At 45.1% G+C, this 21,724-nt stretch overlaps 1 protein-coding gene across 7 annotated transcripts in view; it reads left to right on the forward strand.

The window, feature by feature from the left end:
- LOC124038005 (myomegalin-like) overlaps positions 1 to 21,724 on the forward strand; it is a 149,162-nt gene that overhangs the window by 70,946 nt on the left and 56,492 nt on the right. For 6 of the 7 annotated variants that reach the window (XM_046353354.1, XM_046353349.1, XM_046353350.1 and 3 more), the window contains exons 6-9: positions 2,971 to 3,094; positions 3,271 to 3,449; positions 4,665 to 4,779; positions 13,308 to 13,361. In XM_046353354.1, the coding sequence (XP_046209310.1) occupies positions 2,971 to 3,094; positions 3,271 to 3,449; positions 4,665 to 4,779; positions 13,308 to 13,361 (472 nt within the window). The remainder of the gene's footprint in view (positions 1 to 2,970; positions 3,095 to 3,270; positions 3,450 to 4,664; positions 4,780 to 13,307; positions 13,362 to 21,724) is intronic. The other variant, XM_046353352.1, reaches the window with a different exon arrangement.

Genomic DNA, 21,724 nt, shown 5'->3' on the forward strand with positions numbered 1-21,724 from the left:
GATATGTCTGCCAGACATGCAGAGATGCGATTCGCCACCTGGTCATCAGAAGGGGAAAGGAGAAGATTAATTGTGTGTCGTCTGCATAGCAATGATAAGAGAGACCATGTGAGGTTATGACAGAGCCAAGTGACTTGGTGTATAGCGAGAATAGGAGAGGGCCAAGAACAGAGCCCTGGGGGACACCAGTGGTGAGCGCGTGGTGAGGAGACAGATTCTCGCCACGCCACCTGGTAGGAGCGACCTGTCAGGTAGGACGCAATCCAAGCGTGGGCCGCGCCGGAGATGCCCAACTCGGAGAGGGTGGAGAGGAGGATCTGATGGTTCACAGTATCGAAGGCAGCCGATAGATCTAGAAGGATGAGAGCAGAGGAGAGAGAGTTAGCTTTAGCAGTGCGGAGCGCCTCCGTGATACAGAGGAGAGCAGTCCAGTTGAATGACTAGTCTTGAAACCTGACTGATTTGGATCAAGAAAAGGTCATTCAGAGAGAGATAGAATGGGAGAGCTGGCCTAAAGGACGGCACGTTCAAGAGTTTTGGAGAGAAAAGAAAGAAGGGATACTGGTCTGTAATTGTTGACATCGGAGGGATCGAGTGTAGGTTTTTCAGAAGGGGTGCAACTCTCGCTCTCTTGAAGACGGAAGGGACGTAGCCAACGGTCAGGGATGAGTTGATGAGCGAGGTGAGGTAAGGGAGAAGGTCTCCGGAAATGGTCTGGAGAAGAGAGGAGGGGATAGGGTCAAGCGGGCAGGTTGTTGGGCGGCCGGCCGTCACAAGAGCGAGATTTCATCTGAGAGAGAGGGGAGAAAGAGGTCAGAGCATAGGGTAGGGCAGTGTGAGCAGAACTAGCGGTGTCGTTTGACTTAGCAAACGAGGATCGGATGTCATGACCTTCTTTTTCAAAATGGTTGACGAAAAAAGTCATCTGCAGAGAGGGAGGAGGGGGGAAGGATTCAGGAGGGAGGAGAAGGTGGCAAAGAGCTTCCTAGGGTTAGAGGCAGAAGCTTGGAATTTAGCGTGGTAGAAAGTGGCTTTAGCAGCAGAGACAGAGGAGGAAAATGTAGAGAGGAGGGAGTGAAAGGATGCCAGGTCCGCAGGGAGGCGAAAAGCCCCAGAGCTTTTCCTCCATTTCCGCTCGGCTGCCCGGAGCCCTGTTCCAGAGCCCTGAGCTCGCAATGAGTCATCGAGCCACGGAGCGGGAGGGGAGGACCGAGCCGGCCTGGAGGATAGGGGACATAGAGAGTCAAGGGATGCAGAGAGGGAGGAGAGGAGGGTTGAGGAGGCAGAATCAGGAGATAGGTGGGAGAAGGTTTGAGCGGAGGGAAGAGATGATAGGATGGAAGAGAGAGAGTAGCGGGGAGAGAGAGCGAAGGTTGGGACTGCGCGATACCATCCGAGTAGGGGCAGTGTGGGAGGTGTTGGATGAGAGCGAGAGGGAAAAGGATACAAGGCAGTGGTCGGAGACTTGGAGGGGAGTTGCAATGAGGTTAGTGGAAGAACAGCATCTAGTAAAGATGAGGTCGAGCTTTCCAAATTGCCTGCCTTTGAGTAGGGGGGAAGGTGAGAGGGTGAGGTCAAAAGAGGAGAGGAGTGGAAAGAAGGAGGCAGAGAGGAAAGAGTCAAAGGTAGACGTGGGGAGGTTAAAGTCGCCCAGAACTGTGAGAGGTGAGCCGTCCTCAGGAAAGGAGCTTATCAAGGCATCAAGCTCATTGATGAACTCTCCGAGGGAACCTGGAGGGCGATAAATGATAAGGATGTTAAGCTTGAAAGGGCTAGTGACTGTGACAGCATGGAATTCAAAGGAGGCGATAGACAGATGGGTAAGAACAACTGCTAAATGAGTGAAATGTAATGTACTACCCCTTCTGTTTGTTGTTCTCAAGAGTAATAATGTAACACGACTTGACACAAGAACAATAATGTAACACAACTATCTACATATGTAGGACCTTAATTTGAGCCCGTTTGCTCCAGCGTAACCCTACAGCATTAGGAAATGGGAATTATTACGTGGGAATTATAATTAATGGACATTTTTGTCGGAGTTGATGCATTTTTCGTAAGGGAACACCATGTCTGTAATTTGAAAGTGGAAATTATAAACTTTGGAAGCATTTTAAACCTCAAATACACTACCCGTTTGACTTTTCCTGTATTGCAGGAAGGTTCTCCTGCAACATGGCGATCATGGGAAGATCCTGCATCTGTACCAATCAGCACCTGATTTGATACACGAATGAGCCTGTGAACAAATAATTATTTTAATTACTCAGCACTGTATACAGAGAAGTAACGACTTAATAAATCACTTAAGTGCTTCGTCAAGACACGTTCGCCCTGAAGGAGTATGGGTACAGGGTCAGTTCCCTCTAGACCTCCTGAAGTCTAGTTGACCTGTTGTGGTTCAACAAGGGTGCCAGGGCCAAGTGGTGCTCTCCCGGATTCATAAATAAACAGCTAGCTCTGTGATTGTCGTTAGTTCTAAAAAAGACTATGACATATAGAGGGCCACAGGGGACAAGCAGTTAGAGCGACACTCTCTTGAGAGAAGCCGCCCCAGGCTAACTCTAATGGTACTGTTAGGTGGTGAGCGACGAGCAGTGATGGGCGCTCGCTGTAATAGTGAGGGCCACAATAATTGTCAGAGGGCCACAATAAATGAGAGAGAAATGATGCTCTTTTGCCTAGTTAGATGTAGAGAGCAGGGGCCAAGCCTCAGTCCATGACTTACTGTTTATCGTGCATTATCACTCTCCAGGGAGAGAGCTTGTTGGATTTTAAACTTTGGAATAGTAGATGCATAGACTCCAGCTAACGACTAACCCTGCAGTACAACAGTTAAAGCGTCTACAGAACCACGTATCGTGTTTTATTTACGTGTGTTGTGTAAATAGAGTTACGGGATGTGATATTCTCATCCTGCACTGTGTCACACTCAAGCCTTGTCGACGTGTTCACGTGCTCTGATAGGACGGCGGCGGCGAGCCTGACCAATCAGAATGAGGAGGAGCTGCAGCGTCACTGTGAGGAGCGGCAGCAGGAGATCAGCCACATTCAGGAGATCCTCGAGACCAAGGTCGAGCTGCTGCAGGAGGTCACGCGCGCACACACACACCACACACACTAATGCAGGAGGTCACACAGTTTTGACAGAAACTAGTATTATTCCAATGTTGATGATTCCAATACACTTTGTTTCTGTGCTCAGTTTCAAATGATGTGGTTACATTTGAAACATACACTGACACTCCTGATGCATTGTGTTGTCAGGAGGCCCAGTTAGCGCGGGGCGAGGCTGAGAAGATTGCCTCTCTGGCAGAGGCTGAGTCCCAGTGCTGCTTGGCCCTGGAGAGAGAGATGATGATGAAGATGGAGGAGGAAGAGGAGAAGTGTGAGGGCGGGTCACTGGGATCCAGGCTGCAGCAGGGGGCCCTGGCAGAGAAGGACAGGTTAGCAGGAGGACAGGTGCTGATCGAGGTGTGACTGGCATGTCAGTGTGTTGTTTCTCTCAGAATGTGTGAATTTAATGCCAGATCAGAGTTTAATGCCCGGTCAGGGTTCCATGGCCGCAGGCAGAACAGCAGAAATTGGGTCTGCAGCACGACCAGGTGGACTCGGGACGGGGACAGCCAGGGGTCGTCAGGCCAGGTAGTCCTGAGACATGGTCCTAGGACTCAGGTCCTCTGGGAGGGGAGAGAGACAGAGAGATGGGAGAATTAGAGGGAGCATATCTAAGATCACACAGGACACCAGATAAGACAGGAGAATTACACCAGATACAGACTGACCTTAGCTCCCTGGCACATAGACTATTGCAGCATAGATACAGGAGACTGAGACAGGGGGGATCGGAAGTTACTTCCGGGCAGGGACAAACAAGCAGGATATAACCCCAACCGCTTTGGCAAAGAACAGCCCCCACACCACTAAACGGATATCAACAGGCCACTAATTTACTACCCTGAGACAAGGCCGAGTGTAGCCCACAAAGATCTTCCCACCGCAGGAGCCCGAGGACAGGAAGGAGGGAAGAGAACGAGCAAGCCAGTGACTCAGCCCCCGTAATAGGGTCAGAGGCAGAGAATCACACTGATAAAATTGACAGAGAAACGGTGCCGGAGTCGTGCCCTACGTACATACTGTCCTCTACTGAAAGAGTGGTTATGGGGTCACAGATATCAGTCCAAGAGGTGTTGCAGAGCTTGTTTCATTAGGAACTTCAGCCCAACAGTCATAAAACGTACAAGCCTTGTTTATCACAGTTTTAGTGGTTAAATTCAGTCAAGCCTATACTTTCCTCTCTCTCTCCCTCTCGATCTCTCAATTCAATTCAAACGGCTTTATTGGCATAGGAAACATATGTTTACATTGCCAAATGCAAGTGAAATAGTTCAAGAAAAGTGAAATAAAGAATCAGAAAGGAACAGTAAACATGACACTGACAAAAGTTTTAAAAGAATAGAGACATTTCAAACGTGATATTATGGCCATGTACAGCGTAGTAACAATGTGACAAAAGGGAAAAAATATATAATATAAATGTGGCTTGTATTTACTTTGTTTGTGCTTCACTGTTTGGCCTTTTGTGGCAACAGGTCACAAATCTTGCTGCTGTCTTTCTCTCTGCCTCTCTCACTTTCTTGCCCTTCCTCGCTCTCCCTCAGAGTAATAGAGGACCTGACTGAGGAGAGGAGGTTGCTGAGCCACCGGGTCGGAGAGCTGGAGGTCAGAGTTCACGACCTCATGGCTTCCCTCCAGAAGAAAGACAGGGATGCAGAGGTAAATGAAAGTCCAGTTATTTTGTACATAGCTTATTACAGTGTATAACATCGGTATCGTAAATACAACCCCTCGGCCTCTCTCTCTCACAGTTCACTTAACCTTTTCATACGTGAGTTCGGTCGCCCCAGCATGAGTTTTTTTAATGCACATAGAATGCATTCACGGTTCCAAAATGTGATTATTACGCAACAGGACAGGTAACATACGTGGCCAGTTAATTATCGATAGGCTATGTTTCAACTTGTCAATTTCAAATGATTTTCTAACAAGTTGTATTTTCTAACAACAGCTTGAATTGAGGTGTGTTCCTCATTAAGATGCATAGAAGGAGCTAATTTCAGCGCTGCGGACAATTTGTTTGAGGCTTTACTGAGCCGGACAAACTTCACTCTTCGAGGAGAGCCCACGCACTTCACCAATGTTTCCGCAGATCAAGTATGCAGAAGTGTGCAGTTTTGCACGAATTGCCACATTGTCTGGCTGGCGCTCGCATTGTCTTCCTTACAGATAATAACTTTGGACATGTGTGCGTTCCTACCAAAGTAAGTGCCTTATTTTCTGTATACCGTGTATTGTAGCAGGCTCAAGGTGGTGGGGTTTCCATGTCACCAAGTTCAAAAACCAAACATGAACACGAAGCACAACTAGAGTACAAATGGGTCATTTACTAGGGAGATTTGCACACTGTGGGAAATGAAAACCAAATTTCAAAATCAAATTTTATGAGTCACACGTGCTGAATAAAACGGGTGTAGACCTTACAGTGAAATGCTTACTTACGAGCCCCTAACCAACAATATGGATAAGTAATTAAAGAGCAGCAGTAAAAAAAAAAACAGTATATACAGCGGGGGTGCCGGTACAGAGTCCATGTGCGGGGGCACCAGTTATTGGACGTAGGATGTACATGTAGAGTTATTAAAGTGACTATGCATAGATGACAACAGAGAGTGGCAGTGGTGTGGAGAGGGGGGCAATGCAAATAATCTGGGTAGCCATTTGACTAGATGTTCAGGAGTCTTATGGCTTGGGGGTAGAAGCTGTTTAGAAGCCTCTTGGACCTAGACTTGGAGATCCGGTACCGCTTGCCGTGCGGTAGCAGAGAGAAAGGGGGGAATTCAACGACCAGTTCACAGTCCACAATCCGTTCTCATTGTCTGGTTTTCCAGGAGTAATCCAAAAACTCGGATCCTCAGCCAAACCGGTTCGGTACACAGTGGGGGTAATCAGACAGTCCAGGTCACAATGGGTAATCACACACAATTCTCTCTCTTCTCACACGTTTTTCTCTCAGTCCTCTTCCCGTTTGTGCAGCCCGCTTCCTCTTTTACCCCCAAGCACTCCATGGCTTAATGATCCACAGGCTTGCCTCGTTGGGGCAGGAAGTCCATATAAGGCTCAGGGGTGGAGTCAACGGGCTGCAAGATATCTCTGCCTTCTGCCACATACCCTCCACCCTCATCTCCTACAGGAAGGGAGGGGTGGTCCAGCTCCCTAGAGCATTCCTCCTGGAGAGGGCATCTGCATTTCCATGGGCTGCACCTGATCTGTGGACGACAGAGAAATCAAAAGGCTGTAAGGCGAGGAACCAGCGGGTCACCCGGGCGTTTACTGTCCTTATACCGTGACATCTAAACCAGTGGTGCATGGTCCATTACGAGGGTGAAGTGCTGTCCCAATAAGTAATATTTCAGCGTCTCCAGCGCCCATTCTTTCTCCACAGTGGAATATCTTTGTTCCTGCAGCAACAGCTTCCGACTAATGTCTTGCTTCCGACTGGGTGTTCCTCACCTTCTTGTAGCTGTGATAGGACGGCACCCACCCATTTCTGAAGCATCGGTCTGTACCATCAGTGGTTTGGAAAAGTCCGGGCTCACCAGCATGAGTCCAGAAGAGTGCTCCCTTTAGGTCCTGGAAGGCTTTCTATCTCCTCGGTCCACGTCACCTGGACGGGTAGACTGCTCCTGGTCAGATCTGTCAGGGGACTGACTAGGGAGGCAAAGTGGGGAATAAATCTCCGGTAGCAACTAGTCAACCCCACAAACGTGCAAACCTGCTTCTTGGTGAGGGGGCGGGGCCAGTCCCGAATTGCCTCCACTTTCTTCACCTGGGGTTTGACACATTCCCTCCCGATCGTTTACCCCAGGTACTCAGCCTCCCACAGGCAGAGCCAACATTTCCTTGGGTTAGCTGTTAGCCCCGCCCCCTGTAAGGCCTGCCTCGCTCCCATGGATCACAGCATCACCGAAGTAAGACACCACGTACTCACGATGGGGACGGAGAATCCGGTCCATCAACCTCTGGAAGGTGGCCAGGGCCCCGTGCAACTCAAAAAGGACAGCTTCTTGTTGTGGAACAGCCTGTCAGGGGTGGCGAAAGCATTTTTACCCCCGTGCCTTTTGTCCCCCAAAGGGCACCAATAACCCATCAAGTCGAGCATGCTGATAAATCGTACAGTTCCTAGCCGTTCGATTAGTTCTTTCGGGCCATGGGGTAGGCATCGAACTGACATGCTTGACAGGAAAGGTGCTAGCAGGCTGGCCCATTGCTCATGGAGCCATTTCTCCCTAGCCTCCGTCCTCTCGAAGGCTTGGAGGTAAGCCTTGATGTCGTCAGCCTCTGTCAGCATCAGTATAAACTAACTGGGTTTGGGACAAGAGACTGCTGCGCCTGCAGACACGCCGGCCTGGGCGGCTGTCAGCTGGCTGAGTTTAGCTCGCAGGAGAGCAGTCTGCTGACGCTGGTCATCCAGAAGCACCCAATGCATAGCCTGCTGCACTATGTTCGCCTCCACCAGTCTGTTTAATTATTGAACTTGGTTTGCTTTGCCCGCATTCTCCATCACATGTAGCAAGCTCAAGGGGGTGTAGTATCCACGTCACCAAGTTCAATAACCAAACACACACATGAAGCACAACTAGAATACAAATGGGTAATTTATTAGGGAGATATGCACACGGTGGGAAAGGGGGGAATTCAGCAACCAGTAAGTAATCCGTTCTCATTGTCCGTTACGTTCTTCAGGGGTAGTCCTAAAACGCGGGTCCTCAGCCAAACCGGTTCGGTACACAGTGGGGGTAATCACACAGATAATTCTCTCTCTTCTCACACTCTCCATAACACACATTTTCCATTTTCCTCTATCATCCCCAAGCACTCCATGCCTTAATGAATCACAGGCTTGCCTCGTTGGGGCAGGAAGTCCATATAAGGCTTGGGGTGGAGCCAGCGGGCTGCAAGATATCTCCCTTCAATCACCACTCTCCTCACCTCTCCCTGGCATTTGCCACAGTATTTATGTACAGTCGAAGTCAGAAGTTTATGTACACCTTAGCCAAATACATTTAAACTCAGTTTTTCACAATTCTTGACATTTAGTCCTAGTAAAAATTCCCTGTCTTAGGTCAGTTAGGATCACAACTTTATTTTAAGAATGTGAAATGTCAGAATAATAGTAGAGAATGATTTATCTGCTAAATGGCATATATTATTATATTATTATATTAGTAGAGAATGATTTATTTCAGCTTTTATTTCTTTCATCACATTCACAGTGGGTCAGAAGTTTACATACACTCAATTAGTATTTGGTACCATTGCCTTTAAATGGCTAAACTTTTTGGGTAGCCTTCCACAAGCTTCCCACAATAAGTTGGGTGAATTTTGGCCCATTATTCCTGACTTTGTTGTCCCAAAGCCATGTTGACACAACTTTGCAAGTATGCTTGGAGTCATTGTCCATTTGGAAGACTCATTAGCGACCAAGCTATAACTTCCTGACTGATCTCTTGAGATGTTGCTTCCTTATATCCACATCATTTACCTACCTCATGATGACATCTATTTTGTGAAGTTCACCAGTCCCTCCTGCAGCAAAGCACCCCCACAACATGATGCTGCCACCCCCGCACTTCATGGTTGGGATGGTGTTCTTCGGCTTGCAAGCCTCCCCTTTTTCCTCCAAACATAACGATGGTCATTATGGCCAAACAATTATATTTTTGTTTCATCAGACCAGAGGACATTTCTCCAAAAAGTACAATCTTTGCCCCCATGTGCAGTTGCAAACCGTAGTCTCACTTCTTTATGCCAGTTTTGGAGCAGTGGCTTCTTTCTTGCTGAGCGGCTTTTCAGGTTATTTCGATATAGGACTCGTTTTACTGTGGATATAGATACTTTTGTACCTGTTTCCTCCAGCATCTTCACAATGTCCTTTGCTGTTTTTCTGGGATTGATTTGCACTTTTCGCACCAAAGTATGTTCATCTCTAGGAGACAGAACGCATTTCCTTCCTGAACTGTATGACAGCTGCTTGGTCCCATGGTGTTTATACTTGCGTACAGTCGTGGCCAAAAGTTGAGAATGACACAAATATTAATTTCCACAAAGTTTGCTGCTTCAGTGTCTTTAGATATTTTTTGTCAGATGTTACTATGGAATACTGAAGTATAATTACAAGCATTTCATAAGTGTCAAAGGCTTTTATTGACAATTACATGAAGTTGATGCAAAGATATTTGCAGTGTTGACCTTTCTTTTTCAAGACCTCTGCAATCCGCCCTGGCATGCTGTCAATTAACTTCTGGGCCACATCCTGACTGATGGCAGCCCATTCTTGCATAATCAATGCTTGGAGTTTGTCAGAATTTGTTTTTTTGTCCACCCGCCTCTTGAGGATTGATCACAAGTTCTCAATGGGATTAAGGTCTGGGGAGTTTCCTGGCCATGGACCCAAAATATTGATGTATTGTTCCCAGAGGCACTTATAACTTTTGCCTTATGGCAAGGTCCTCCATCATGTTGGAAAAGGCATTGTTCGTCACCAAACTGTTCCTGGATGGTTGGGAGAAGTTGCTCTCAGAGGATGTGTTGGTACCATTCTTTATTCATGGCTGTGTTCTTAGGCAAAATTGTGAGTGAGCCCACTCCCTTGGCTGAGAAGCAACCCCACACATGTATGGTCTCAGGATGACACAGGACTGATGGTAGCGCTCAACTTGTCTTCTCCGGACAAGCTTTTTTTCCAGATAACCCAAACAATCGGAAAGGGTATTCATCAGAGAAAACGACTTTACCCCAGTCCACAGCAGTCCAATCCCTGTACCTTTTGCAGAATATCAGTCTGTCCCTGATGTTTTTCCTGTAGATAAGTGGCTTCTTTGCTGCCCTTCTTGACACCAGGCCATCCTCCAAAAGTCTATGCCTCACTGTGCTTGCAGATGCACTCACACCTGCCTGCTGCCATTCCTGAGCAAGCTCTGTACTGGTGGTGCCCCGATCCCGCAGCTGAATCAACTTTAGACCACGGTCCTGGCGCTTGCTGGACTTTCTTGGGCTCCCTGAAGCCTTCCACACAGCAATTACCGCTCTCCTAGAAGTTCTTGATGATCCGATAAATGGTTGATTGCCCGTGAAGCCCTTTTTGTGCAAAACAATGATGATGACACGTGTTTCCTTGCAGGTAACCATGACAGAGGAAGAACAATGATTCCAAGCACCACCCTCCTTTTGAAGCTTCCAGTCTGTTATTTGAACTCAATCAGCATGACAGAGTGATCTCCAGCCTTGTCCTCGTCAACACCCACACCTGTGTTAACAAGAGAATCACTGACATAATCACTGACAAGTCAGCTGGTCCTTTTGTGGCAGGGCTGAAATGCAGTGGAAATGTTTTTTGGAGATTCAGTTCATTTGCATGGCAAAGAGGGACTTTGCAAATAATTGCAATTCATCTGATCACTCTTCATAACATTCTGGAGTATATGAAAATTGCCATCATACGAACTGAGACAGCAGACTTTGAAAATGTATATTTGTGTCATTCTCAACTTTTGGCCACAACTGTACTATTGTTTGATGAACATGGTACCTTCAGGCATTTGGCAATCGCTCCCAATGATGAACCTGACTTGTGGTCTACAATTTTTTTTCTGAGGTCTTGGCTAATTTCTTTTGATTTTCCCATGATGTCAAGCAAAGAGGCACTGAGTTTGAAGGTAGGCCTTGAAATACATCCACAGGTACACCTCCAATTGACTCAAATTATGTCAATTAGCCTATCAGAAGCTTCTAAAGCCATGACATCATTTTCTGTAAAAATGACTTGTGTCATTTTCCTAAAGCTGTTTAATGGCAACAGATTTCAACTTAGTGTAAAAATGTATGTATGTATGTATGTATGTATGTGTATGTGTATGTATGTGTGTATGTATGTATGTATGTGTATGTATGTATGTATGTGTGTGTGTGTGTGTGTGTGTGTGTGTGTGTGTGTGTGTGTGTGTGTGTGTGTGTGTGTGTGTGTGTGTGTGTGTGTGTGTGTGTGTGTGTGTGTGTGTGTATGGAGCATAATGTATTTACAGTTTTATTCACGTTTTCAGTTCTGGTGACAAATAAATCACTCCGACTATTGCATAGATTGTAATGGACACCTATGATGTGTGTAAAATACTTTGTTGAAGGTTGTACTGACTATAATGAGCTAATGCTAAGCTGTTTGCCAGCAAGTTGTCGCACCATGTTTGTTGACATAATACAATGCCTTCTGTGTGTCACGTAAACGTCTGTCAGACCGAAGATCTTATAATGAGGTGAAGGAATGTTTCACTCATCTTTTGGGTAAACTTCTGGAAGTGAAGTGAATGATTGTACACGACACACCCCCTTCAACATGCATACTGCAAACAGACCAAACTCATCTGGTCTCCTCTTATTCTCCCCCCCCCCCACTCAAAACGCGATCACGACACGCAGGTTAAAATATTTAAAAAAACTCTGAACCAATGACATTAATTTGGGGACAGGTCGAAAAGCATTAAACATTTATGGTAATTTAGCTAGTTAGCTTGCACTTGCTAGCTAATGTTAATTTGTCCTATTTAGCTAGCTTGCTGTTGCGAGCTAATTTGTCCTGGGATATTAACATTGAGTTGTAATTTTACTTGAAATGCACAAGGACCTCTACTCCGACAGTTAATCCACACATAAAACAGCCAACCGAATCGTTTTTAGTCATCTCTCCTCCTTCTAGGCCTTTTCATCGTTTAATTTATATGGTGATCGCATCTAAACTTTCATTGTATTACCACGACTACCGGCAAAACAGTTTGTCTTTCAATCACCCACGTGGTTATAATCAATGAGGAGATGGCACACGGGTACCTGCTTCTATAAACCAATGAGGAGATGGGAAAGGTAGGACTTGCAACGCGATCTGCGTCAGAAATAGGAATGACTCCTATTTTAGCCCTTGACGTCGCAGACTGTGATCAGTGTGGGTGCAATAATTGAATAACATGGGTTTCTAAATGTATTTTGCGACGCTCGCGCACGCAACGTGTCCGGTCTGGTCAGCATGTAAGGCACTGCATCTCAGTTGCTAGAGTCAAGGTTCTGTCGCAGCCGGCCGCGACCGGGAGACCCATGGGGCGGTGCACAGTTGGTCCAGTGTCGTCCGGGTTAGGGGAGGGTTTGGCCGGCAGGGATGTCCTTGTCCCATCGCGCTCTAGCGACTCCTGTGGCGGCCTGGGCGCATGCATGCTGGCATGGTCACCAGGTGTACAGTGTTTCCTCCGACACATTGGTGTAGCTGGCTTCCGGGTTAAGCAGGCATTGCGTGAAGAAGCAGTTCGTCTTGGGTGGTTCGTGTTTTGGAGGACGCATGGCTCACGACCTTCACCTCTCCCAATTCTGTACGGGAGTTGCAGCAATGAGACAAGACTCTAACTACCAATTGGATACCACGAAATTGGGGATGAAAATTGGTAAAAAGTAAAATAAAATAAATACAAGTAAAGGTTAAAGTATATAATAATTACGACAGTCACAAACAGATTCTACACACACCTTCTCACAAATCATAACCTATCCACATATACAGTATGACATCAGGTGACACTTAACACTTAGTTTTGTGACTGGAGGCCTAGTACTGGTTCTAATATTTGATTGGGCACGTGAGGGCCAACTCTACTGTACTCACTGCTAGCTACTGACATATGGGTTAGTCACGCTGTACACAGGTTAGTCATACCTCTCCTGCCCTCCGTCCTACCCTCCCTTCCCTCCCTGTCCCCCTTCCCAAGGGAATGAACAGCTGAACCCAGATTATCGGGAGCCCGCCATATCTGTCCTGTATTTATAAACATGTTGAATGTATAGTAGGTCAGTGGAACCCTGGCACCTGCTCCTATGCTAGGCGAACATACCTCAGAGCCACCGTGATGATGAGAAACAGATGGCTTTTATGGGTTACATGCAGCAGGACTCACATGAATGCCTCCATGTCTATTTTGAATCCAAGAATGTAGTTGGTTCAACGGTACCTCTTAAATGATAGTGAAATCTATAATATCCTGGCTCAGAAAATGTAGCCATTTTCAAAATATTTCATGCCATCATGCAATCGTGTCATTCATATATTTGTTTTAACCGTTTTCTGAGGAACAAAAGATTGGGTTCATTATGAGTTTATAATTTTTTTTTATTGTTACTTATTTACCACCCTTATTGTCTTTTGTCCACAGTTGCTGCGGAGTGAGATGGGTCGAGAGAAGAGTTGTATCCAGCCAGAGATGCAGGTATGTGTGGCAGGAGGACTGCCATCCTATAGTATGTGTCTGTGGTTGTGGGAATCTGATTCCATTGGCTTAACATAAGCTTTTGGACCATGCACACACAGACAGTGACACTGTAGTGGGGAAGTGGGCTATAATAAATTAGTTTGCATTTAAGTGATGATAAGCTAAAGTTTGCTCTTTGAGAGATTTAATACAAGGCCTGTAGCCAGCATTGCCTGGAGTAGTGTGTTTGATAGCAAGGCAATGGTATATGAAAGCCCTCCCAACCCGCTCCATGCTCCCTGGGACAAATGGTCGGAGGTTGCCCTCTGTAGGAACCAAAGGAAAACTGCATGTAAGATAGCTGGACCACACATTCACAACACCATTCACAACACCACACACACACATATTCACAACACCACACACACATATTCACAACACCACACATACATATTCACAACACCACACACACACATATTCACAACACCACACACACACACATATTCACAACACTACACACACACATATTCACAACACCACACATTCACACACCACACACACACACACACAACACATACTGTACACAAATGAGGATCAAAATACTTGGTGCATTTGGGTCACTCAGATATATTGTTCAGCACTAAAATCTCCCCCTCATAGTACTGAGGATATCTTGCTGGGTTCTATTTCAAATATATAGTTTCGATATCTCACTTACAGTTTTTTTCCAACTGCTTACACAAATTTTCAAAACGGTCTCCTTTTAAAAAAAACTCTACACACAATTCCCAAAACTGCACACACAAAATGCAAAATGCCTCACATCTCCTTCAAAATGTAACACTGTATTCAAAATGCCATAAACACATGTCAGAATGAAGCATTTGCATCAAATGGCCAACACTGCTTTCACAATAGTACATTTTTGGGTATACCATGTAAACACTGTTGTTCTAAATCTAAAGCTCTTTGGTCTTTCAAAGGCTTATATCTACATTTCAATACAATGTTCGACAGTGAAAGTAATCTGCTGAGAGGGGTAACAAGTACACTGTAAACACCAATACAATGTAGAAACAGAAAATATTTCTTAGGCCAAACATTACTGTTGTATACAGTATGTAAACCAAAAGTATATTCTTTAGAATACAGTAAAGAACACAATTGTGTGTGTGGGGTCCCGGGGGGGGGGGGGGGGGGGGGGGTTATTATAGTTATATTACCCCCACGCTGTCCATAGTTATATTATCCCCACGCTGTCCATAGTTATATTACCCCCACACTGTCCATAGTTATATTACCCCCACGCTGTCCATAGTTATATTACCCCCACGCTGTCCATAGTTATATTACCCCCACGCTGTCCATAGTTATATTACCCCCACGCTGTCCATAGTTATATTACCCCCACGCTGTCCATAGTTATATTACCCCCACGCTGTCCACAGTTATATTACCCCCACGCTGTCCATAGTTGTATTACCTCCACGCTGTCCATAGTTATATTACCCCCACGCTGTCCATAGTTATATTACCCCCACGCTGTCCATAGTTATATTACCCCCACGCTGTCCATAGTTATATTACCCCCACACTGTCCATAGTTATATTACCCCCACGCTGTCCAGGGACATTGGTAATTGCCCTCTGTCCTATTACATTTCTTCCGCGGCGCCTGGTTTTGGTGAGGTTGAAGCAGACCTCATCCACATAAATAAATTCATGGCGAATTACATGGGCATCCAGCTCCAATACTCTCTGTAACAGACAAAAGGATATACAGATGAGTACATATGGTATGTCTGAAGTACAGGAAGTAGTGTTGCATACATACCTCTACAAAGTCATGTTGCATATTCTTGACTCTGTCAGAGTTTCTCTCAAATGGCACCTTGTAAAGTTGTTTCATAGTCACTCGGTGCCGTTGGAGGATGCGTTGTATGGTCGACAGGCTTACAGCATTGATGTTGTTAAATATGGTGTCATTATTCAAGATATGCTCTCTTATCTCTCGAATCCTAATTTCATTGCCAGCCAAAACCATATTTATAATTGTAGTCTCTTGTACATCTCTAAACAAGTGTCCTCGTCCTCCATGATGTCTTTGCCTTTCCACTCTGTAAAGAATTCAAACACAGTATGTGTTCAGCATAGGAACTGTAAACAATGTACAAAATGGATGGCTTAGAGTTACAAATGTTTATGCAATACTATGCAGTCATACGTATTTTACAGTACATTACTGTAATGCTAAAATAGTCATTTGATAGTTGCATACCTGTTCTCATTTCTGAAGGTTCGAATTATGGACGCCACTGTAAATCGACTCAAGTTGGGCTGGACTCTCAGTCCAGCCTCTCTCATGGTCAAACAGTGGTTGATCACATGATCTACAACCTCTTGCTCTCTGTCCATTGTTGGCATCCATTGTTCAAAACAGGTAATCGGCTATTAGTTTGCACATGTGAGGAGTGTGTGTGTGACCTGGTGAATAAGTGTAGCATTTTGATTGGTTGTGTTTGGAAAAGGAAAGCAAGTCACTTCCTGTTAGATTTTCGTGTTTTAGGTAGAGAATTGTGTGTAGTGTTTTGAAAAAAGTGTTTTATGCAATTGACAACTGAGTCAAAGGCTGAGAAATAGCTTATGGTTTTGGATTTGGTGTGTAGTTTAGCACTTTGAGTGAGAGGTTTAAAAAATCGTGTGACATTTTGTGTGTAAGCAGTTGGAAAAAACTGTAATGGGGATTTGGTCGAGCGGATTCTCTTATCTGAAGTGCCAATCACAGTGTCCATTGGAAACGGACAGGTCGATTGGCGAATGAGGTGAGCCCCTCTTCTCTTCGTAAGATGCCACTCGCCCTGCCTCTGGTCATACTCAAGCATGTCTCTCTTCAGGGAAAAGCAGTGAGATATCTCACTCATATTATCATAGAACTGGTAACCGTATGTTTTATTTGAAATATATTGTTTTAATATCTCACTTTATGGGGATATAGACTGCCACTGTAATGCAGACATGCATGTACTGTGTCTCACTTATATTATCAGAGAAACAGTGTTACGCAAGTAGCCTTACGTTTTGAATTCTGGGCAATTGAACTGATTCCAGAGGCTGTTCCAAAACACTGCCGGCGGAAAAGAGGTGGACTTTTAGTCTGACTTAGGAGGCGCGCACACCACCCACCGCTTCCGAGTATATTACTCGCTAATGTTCAGTCTCTGAAAATAAAGTTGACGAGTTCAGGGTGAGGATTTCCTTCCAGAGAGACATCCGGGATTGTAACATACTGTTTCCCGGAAACATTTCTTTCTTGAGATATACTGTCAGAGTCCGTTCAGCCAGTTGGGCTCTCAGTTCATTGCGCAGACAGGAATAAATATCTCTCCAGGAAGAAGGGCGGGGGTGTATGTTTCATGATTAACTACTCTTGGTGTGATTATGATAACATACAGGAACGTAAGTCCTTTGTTCACCCGGCCTAGAATACCTCACAATCAAATGCCTCCCAAGATAATTCTGTTCAGTTATAGTCACGTGTACATTCCCACTCAAGCCAATACCACGACGGCCCTCAAAGAACTTCACTGGACTTTATGCAAACTGGAAACCACATATCCTGAGGCCGCATTTATTATAGCTGGGGATTTTAACAAAGCAAATTTGAGGAAAACGTTACCGAAGTTCTATCAACACATTCACTGAAGTACTCGCGCTGCTTAACCACTCGACCACTGCTTCTCCAACTTCCGAGATGCCTACAAGGCTCTCCCCTACCCTCCCTTCGGCAAATCTGATCACAACTCCATTTTGCTCCTCCCTTCCTATAAATAGAAACTCAAACAGGAAGTATGCATGCTAAGGACTATTCAACGCAAGTCTGACCAATCGGAATCCATGATTCCAGATTGTTTTGATCACGTGGACTGGGATATGTTCCGGGTAGCCTCCGCGAACAAAATAGACGAATACACTGATACGGTGACTGAGTTTATCAGGATGTGTATAGGAGATGTTATACCCACTGTGGCTATTAAAACCTACCCTAAACAGAAACTGTGGATAGATGGCAGCATTCGTGCAAAACATTGCATTTAACCATAGTAGACAATCGCATTTAACCAACAGACAATCACGGAACACAAAGGAAAACCAGCCATGTCACGGACATCGACGTCTTGGTTCCAGACAACCTAAACACTTTTTCACCCGCTTTGAGTGGCCCACTTCCAAGGACTGTGGGCTCTCCTTCTCCGTGGCCAACGTGAGTAAGACGTTTAAGCGTGTTATAGCTCGCAAGGCTGCCGGCCCAGACGGCATCCCTAGCCGCATCCACAGAGCATGCGCAGACCAGCTGGCTGGAGGGTTTACGGACATATTCAATCTCTCCCTATCTCAGTCTGCTGTCCCCACATGCTTCAAGATGTCCACCATTGTTCCTGTACCCAAGAAAGCAAAGGTAACTGAAGTAAATGACTATCGCCCTGTAGCACTCAATTAGGTCATCATGAAATGCTTTGAGAGACTAGTCTAGGATCATATCACCTCTACCTTACCTGACACCCTAGACCCACTTCAATTTGCTTACCACCCCAGTAGATCCACAGACGATGTAATCGCCATCGCACTGCACACTGCCCTATCCCATCTGGACAAGAGGAATACCTATGTAAGAATGCTGTTCATTGACTATAGCTCAGGATTCAACCCCATAGTTCGGGCTCCCAAGTGGGCTTCCAAGTGGCGCTGCATCTCAGTGCTAGAGGCGTCACTACAGACCCTGGTTCTATTCCAGGCTGTGTCACAACTGGTCGCGATTGGGAGTCCAATAGGTTGGCGCACACTTGGCCCAGCGTCATCCGGGTTGGGGCTTGGCTGGGGTAGGCCATCATTGTAAATAAGAATTTGTTCTTAACTGACTTGTCCAGATAAATAAGGGTTAAATACAAACAAATAGTACCCTCCAAACTCATCATTAAGCTTGAGGCCCTGGGTCTGAACCCCGCCCTGTGCAACTGGGTCCTGCACTTCCTAATGGACTGCCCCCAGGTGGTGAAGGTAAGATACAACTCCTCCACTTTGCTGATCTTCAACACTGGGGCCCCACAAGAATGCGTGCTCAGCCACCTCTCCTGTACTTCCTGTTCACCCATGACTGCATGTCCACGCACACCTCCAACTCAGTCATCAAGTTTGCAGACGACACAACGGTATAACGCCTGATTACCAACAATGATGAGACAGCCTACAGGGAGGAGGTGAGGGCCCTGGGAGTGTGGTGCCAGAAAAATAACCTGTCACTCAACGTCAACAAAACTAAGGAGCTGATCATTGACTTCAGGAAACAGCAGAGGGAACCCCCCCTTCCCCCCTATCCACATCGACGGGACTCCAGTGGATAAGGTGGAAAGCTTCAAGTTCCTCGGCGTACACATCACTGACAAACTGAAATGGTCCACCCACACAGACAGTGTGGTGAAGAATGCACAACAGCGCCTCTTCAACCTCAGGAGTCTGAAGAAATTTGGCTTGGTCCCTAAAACCCTCTCACAAACTTTTACAGATGCACAATTGAGAGCATTCTGTCGGGCTGTATCACCGCCTGCTACGGCAACTGCACCAACCGCAACCCCAGGGCTCTCCAGAGGGTGGTGCGGTCTGCAAAACACATCACCGGGGGCAAGCTACATGCCTTCCAGGACACCTACAGCCCCCGATGTCACAGGATGGCCAAAAAGATTATCAAGGACATTAACCACCCAAGCCACGGCCTTCACCCCGCTATCATCCAGAATGCGAGGTCAGTACAGCTACATCAACCTGGATGCGTAATCATCGACTGACACTAATTAGCATAACGCAACGGACACAAATCTTTTTAGAAAATCTTCCTATTCATGAAAATCACAAGTGAAATATATTGGAACACAGCTTAGCCTTTTGTTAATCACCCTGTCATTGCAGATTTTCAAAATATGCTTTACAGCCAAAGCTAGACAAGCATTTGTGTAAGTTTATTGATAGCCTAGCATAGCATTATGCCTTGCTAGCAGCAGGCAACCAGATGACTTAAATGTAAATGTAAATGTCACGAAAATCAGAAAAGCAATCAAATGAAATTGTTTACCTTTGATGAACTTCGGATATTTTCACTCACGAGACTCCCAGGTAGATAGCCAAAGTACATTTTTTCCCAAAATATTATTTATGTAGGCGAAATAGCTCCGTTTGTTCTTCACGTTTGGCTGAGAAATCGCCCGGAAATTGCAGTCACGAAAACGGCTCAAAATATTCCAAATTAGCTCCATAATATCGACAGAAACATGGCAAACATTGTTTATAATCAATCCTCAAGGCGTTTTTCAAATATCTATTCGATAATATATCCATCGGGACAATTCGTTTTTCAGTAGGACCGTTTGGTGTAATGGCTACCTCTGTATTTTACGTGAGAGTCACCCTGGGAGCCATCAGGTGACCACTTATGCAATGTAGCCGCCTACGGCTATTCTTAACATAAATGCCTAAAACTACGTCACAATGCTGTAGACACCTTCGGGAATATGTAGAAAGCATAAGCTGGTTGATAGCACATTCACAGCTCAATAGGGACTCATTGGAACGCAAGCACTTTCAAAACCTGGGGCACTTCTTGATTGGATTTTTCTCAGGCTTTCGCCTGCAACATCAGTTCTGTTATACTCACAGACAATATCTTTACAGTTTTGGAAACGTTAGAGTGTTTTCTATCCTAAGCTGTCAATTATATGCATATTCTAGCATTTGTCCTGACAAAAATTAAAATACTGCCCTAGAGTCGCAACAGGCTAAACTGTAAGTGCAATTGTCACTTTTTAATGGGACATCACAACTCTATTGCATGTTTGCAAAATGTAGTAGCTCACCCAAAACATTGAATTCATGCTTCAAAACCTTTTTTTGTGTCAGTAAATTGGCCAATGCCACCAAAATGAAAAGTTTTTTTTGTCATCGTGTGAGCCGTGCTGGTCAAAATGTTAGGCGTTTTTTCACCATGGCAGCCAACCCTGGAAATGTTTGTTATATACAAATTTCAGTTTTGTTCTAATTTTTTGTTGACACTGAATGCTTACTGTACTAGACAAGAATGTCAGTTTTGTCCAGCTGAATGCTATTGTGTATCACACTGAACTTTTTGGATACCAATTTCAGCAGTAGGTAAAATATAGTATATGTCACTACAAGTTCCCATCTTCTTGGTGGACATCCTGTTGCTCTTGTTGGTCTGGCCAGAGATTTTCGTCAACATCACTTCTGATGTTTTCCCTTGTGATGCACCGGGGGAAAAATCTCCTTGAGTGGCGCAATCATCCCCGCAATTATCGCCTGTGATGTCCTCACAAGCAGCATTCATGGCATCTAACAGAGACATCTGATCTTGTGCCCGATAATCATATACTCTCCACCTCCATCCTGAAAAAAACGATTCTATCAGATACAGGAATGGGGAGTACGGTGGAAGGAACTCCATTATTACCCTTTCATGCGCAGGAAGGACAGGAGAAGTTGGGGGATATAGGGCCCAATGTGTGGAATATGTGTACTCACACCATTCTCAGAAATGGCAGCACACATTGTAATATTGCCGCCACATTGTACTGGCAAATCAAAATATAAAGTTAGTTTTACATAGCCTATTCTAGAATCAGACAGTTTAGCAAAGTAGACATGTTGGATGTTCTTATGGTATCTACAGGCATAATTGAAGTACAGTAAAACTCCCTGTACAACATACCATGTGCACACCAAAGGTTTACCTGGACATACTGCTACCGCAGCTCCTTCACTCTGTCACTAATTCCTCTCAAATGGCACCTTGTAGAGTTGTTTCAAAGTCATTCGATCTTTTTTCAAAACTCTGTCTATTGTGGAAATGCTGACAGAATTGATATTTGCGAAGATATTGTTGTCGTTTATGATTGCATTTTGGATCTCTCTTAGCCTGATGGAATTGTTGGCTATGACCATGTTGCAAATGTCTTGTTTTTGCTGATGGTTGAATACTGCTGTTCTGCCACCAGCATGAGGTCGTTGTGCAGCCCTGTATATGACATGTAGAATTCGCCAATAGCTCGTGTTACAGATAGTATATTGTGTTCAAATTGTGCTGTATTACTGTATATTCCTCATACATATCTTACGGTACATTGTGATTTTCAGACTTGCTTTTACCTTTACAACTTTTTCACTTATAATTCACTGTATCACAATTCCAGTGGGTCAGAAGTTTGCATAAACTAAGTTGACTGTGCCTTTAAACAGCTTGGAAAATTCCAGAAAATTATGTCATGGCTTTAGAAGATTCTGATAGGCTAATTGACATCATTTGAGTCAATTAGAGGCGT

This window comes from Oncorhynchus gorbuscha, linkage group LG06 (assembly GCF_021184085.1).
Source record: "Oncorhynchus gorbuscha isolate QuinsamMale2020 ecotype Even-year linkage group LG06, OgorEven_v1.0, whole genome shotgun sequence".
Taxonomy (NCBI): Eukaryota; Metazoa; Chordata; class Actinopteri; order Salmoniformes; family Salmonidae; genus Oncorhynchus; species Oncorhynchus gorbuscha.